At 51.0% G+C, this 3,537-nt stretch overlaps 1 protein-coding gene across 1 annotated transcript; it reads left to right on the top strand.

The window, feature by feature from the left end:
• Positions 1-562: 562 nt before the first annotated feature.
• LOC123104470 (dehydration-responsive element-binding protein 1H) lies at positions 563-1,497 on the top strand. The gene has a single exon (XM_044526326.1). The coding sequence runs from the start codon at positions 695-697 to the stop codon at positions 1,412-1,414; it is 720 nt and encodes a 239-aa protein (XP_044382261.1). The 5' UTR covers positions 563-694; the 3' UTR covers positions 1,415-1,497.
• The last annotated feature ends 2,040 nt before the right edge of the window (positions 1,498-3,537 follow it).

Here is a 3,537-nt window from a genome sequence, read left to right as displayed (position 1 = left end):
TTGAGACACTACAATTCAATGAAAATGCCCTCTGCTTCCTTGAGTCCCAATTGCTTCGGACCATATGTCGGTAATTTGGCGCCATCGCGGTTTACGGTCACCGGTGTCTCTCGTGCCTTCCGTGTCCAGATAACTTGGAGAAACACAGGACTCATTCAATAGTACTCCCTCTGTCCCAAACTATAAAAACGTTTTTAACACTATAGTAGTGTTAAAAACGTTGTTATATTAGGGGACGGAGCGAGTAACAACTGTCTGTCCCTTCGAGCCTTCACTAGTTCACTTCGTCACGCGCCTACCAGCCGTCCAACCCCAGCCTTCACTAGTTCACTGTGTTAAGCAAGCAGGAAGTTGCCTCTTGTTTAACACTGCAAAGCCGAAAGCCCCCACACGCCCAGCAGGAGAAAAGTCACATGAGGCTATTAACGCCACTTAATTTAATCCTACACGGTCCCATCGTCACCAGCTGTTTGTACGCCGGCATCCCGACCGCTGTCTTCAGCGCGTTCATACATTCGAAGCTCCAGCACAGCACATAACTATAAATACATCTCACACACTCCACAGATGCCAACAGCGAACACTCCCACTCAAGCTCAAGTATCTCGCACCGGAGTAGCTCACACTCCTCACTAAGCTCAAGCACCAAGCTCGACTGCTCAGAAAGGAAGCGCCGACCACTCTGCCGGTTGCCATGGGCATGGGCCTTGAGATCCTGAGCTCCTCCCCCTCCTCTTCCAACGAGAACGCGTTGGTGGCCAAGCGCCCGGCGGGGCGCACCAAGTTCCGGGAGACAAGGCACCCGGTGTACCGCGGCGTGCGGCGCCGGGGCAACGCCGAGCGGTGGGTCTGCGAGGTGCGCGTCCCCGGCAAGCGCGGCGCGAGGCTCTGGCTCGGGACGTATGCCACGGCCGAGATCGCAGCGCGCGCCAACGACGCCGCCATGCTCGCCCTGGGCGGCCGCTCCGCCGCGCGCCTTAACTTCCCGGACTCCGCGTGGCTGCTCGCCGTGCCGTCCGCGCACTCCGATCTCGCCGACGTCCGGCGCGCGGCGGTCGAGGCCGTCGCGGATTTGCAGCGACGGGAGGCTGCCGGTGGGTCCATCACCGCCACCGTCAACGAGGAGGCCTCCTGTGGCGCTCCTGCGGAGTCGTCGTCGGAGTCTGACGATGCCGGTTCGTCGGAGACGTCGAAACCTTCTGCGCATGGGGCCTTTGCGCTGCCGGGCGGAATGGACGTCGAAATGTTCAGTAGGCTTGACTTGTTCCCGGAAACGGACTTGGGCTCGTACTACGCGAGCCTCGCGGAGGCGCTGCTCATGGACCCACCGCCGGTGGCGACCGGCACCGGCGCGTACTGGGATGACGGAGAGTTCGGCGAGGTGGCAACTGAGTTCGCGCTCTGGAGCTTGTAGCCGATTCTGCTATGTTTTGACTCTGTAGTCTTTATTTTTTCCAGTTGAGAATTCATTATAACACAGTTTTATTCCACTGTTTATACTCCGGTTCTTCTCTAGCTGAGACGAAGTACACGCAGTTTCAAGCTGTAAAAAGGAGCACACAAAAAAAACACAAATCGAAGCAGATACAGTAGTAGAACGAGAGGCGAGACGGCTTTGCAATGGGCTCCAGAAAAAGGAAATATTCCTTCATGCAGCATGAGCTCAACAGGCAAAGCAGAACCCGACGAGAGAGAGGCAGCTTTCAGTCGATGTTAACCCTTGTTCGCAACGAGCAATCCACAAGATGTGGTCCGATGTCATGTCTCCCATCCGTCTGTCTATAACGTGTGGTCTCTCGGGTTGATCTGGTCACGGGCCCAGCAGGTTTGAGCGACGAGAGCTCTGAATCTTCTCGGTGTGTCTCCTGTGGAAATCTTTGCAGCTGAGCCTGCCGTCACCTTCACTCACAGACTCGCTTTCAGCGGGACTAAGATGATGAGGCAGCAGCACACTCTCACGCGGGGCGGGGAGCCGGCGGGTGTTCTTCCGATATCTTTTGTAGGATGTGACTTGTCCTTGTAGCCAGATATTTAGACGTGTAGTGATACTTGCTGAGTAGTGACTAGCGCGTGTGCACAATACGTAATTCCGAACTTGTTTCCATTCGGTGTAAAGGATTTCACAGGATTTGTATAACACTATAATTTCTTTCGTAGTACTATTTTGAAGGAAAACTATAGGAAAATGATAACTAGCAAACACCAGATTTTTTGGCGCTCTGAGTGAACGCCCTCAAAGCCGTCTGATCATGGTAGAACAACAGCAATTTTTCTGTGAAGCGTGACAGTTTTCTGTTTTTTTCCCCGCTACATGACCATTTCGCCTCCGATCATGGCAAACCCTACAAAGTTGACATGACAAATTTATTAGTAGGTTTGGCATTGTAAGTTTGACGTATGCTGAAAAAACGCTCCCCGGAAATGTTCCCCGGATATTGCTGTCCAAACTACATCAACAGTTCTGCTAAGTCTCAGTACACTGAGACTTCGTTATGTTTTAATTGATACTATCTTTTTTTTTATTTTTTTGCGGGTGAAAGAAAATTTATTTCTCACACATAAAGTGCCTCGGCATTATATAAGTTAGGTACCTCATCCGGTCCAGATCCCAACCACACCACCGTACGTTTATGAACTCTACCAAAGTTTGCAAGAAAATGACTCACACCGTTCTGTTCTCTACGAATATGAACTAGCTTAACCTCCCTTCCTGCTAGCATCAAACGCCTAACCCGATCAACAAGCAAGGCAAAACGAGATCTATCCCTCGTCGGTGCTAGTAGCGCATGTACCGCCACCGCGCAGTCTGTCTCCATCTCAATAGGCAAAGGGGTCCATTGAAGTGCCAAGTTGAGCCCGTCCATGCAGGCCTGCAGTTCGGCTTCCAGAGGATCCGAACACGTCCGGAGTTCTCTGCATAAAGAAAAAATGATGTCGCCCGTGTCGCTCCGGAGGACCATGCCTGTACCAGCCTCTCCCACTACTAGGAAAAGACATGCTAGTGGCGCATCGAATTTGCCTTCTAATGGCGCACTACCGGTGCGCCACTGGCATCATGCCATTAGAATTAAATTCTAATGGCGCACCACCGGTGCGCCATTAGTATCTGGTGTTCTAATGGCGCACCACGTAGTGCGCCATTAGTATATCCTGCAGTGCGCCATTAGAATGCCTCCCAGGGGGGCATATGTACCCATGTGCTTTGGCATTCTAATGGCGCATCAGCAGTAAATGCGCCATTAGTGTGATGATCACAGTGCGCCATTAGTGTCTTGTGTGGTGCGCCATTAGTATGAATATTAGTTTTTTTTTGCTTTTCTGATTTTTGCACAGGTTACAAAATATATTATTGGACAGAATATAGACAGCAGCACACAGCAACATCAGATTCATCGAATACAATAGAAGATTAGTCTCCGAATACAATTCATCATATTAGTCTCTGAATTCAAAAGACCGAACAAAGATAAAACATTACAAGTCTCAAGACCGCGAGTATCGAGTTTGCCTTCACATTACAAGTCGATATCGATCATC

The sequence above is a fragment of the Triticum aestivum genome, chromosome 5A, assembly GCF_018294505.1.
Source record: "Triticum aestivum cultivar Chinese Spring chromosome 5A, IWGSC CS RefSeq v2.1, whole genome shotgun sequence".
Taxonomy (NCBI): Eukaryota; Viridiplantae; Streptophyta; class Magnoliopsida; order Poales; family Poaceae; genus Triticum; species Triticum aestivum.
This window is presented reverse-complemented; position numbering and strand designations above follow the sequence as displayed.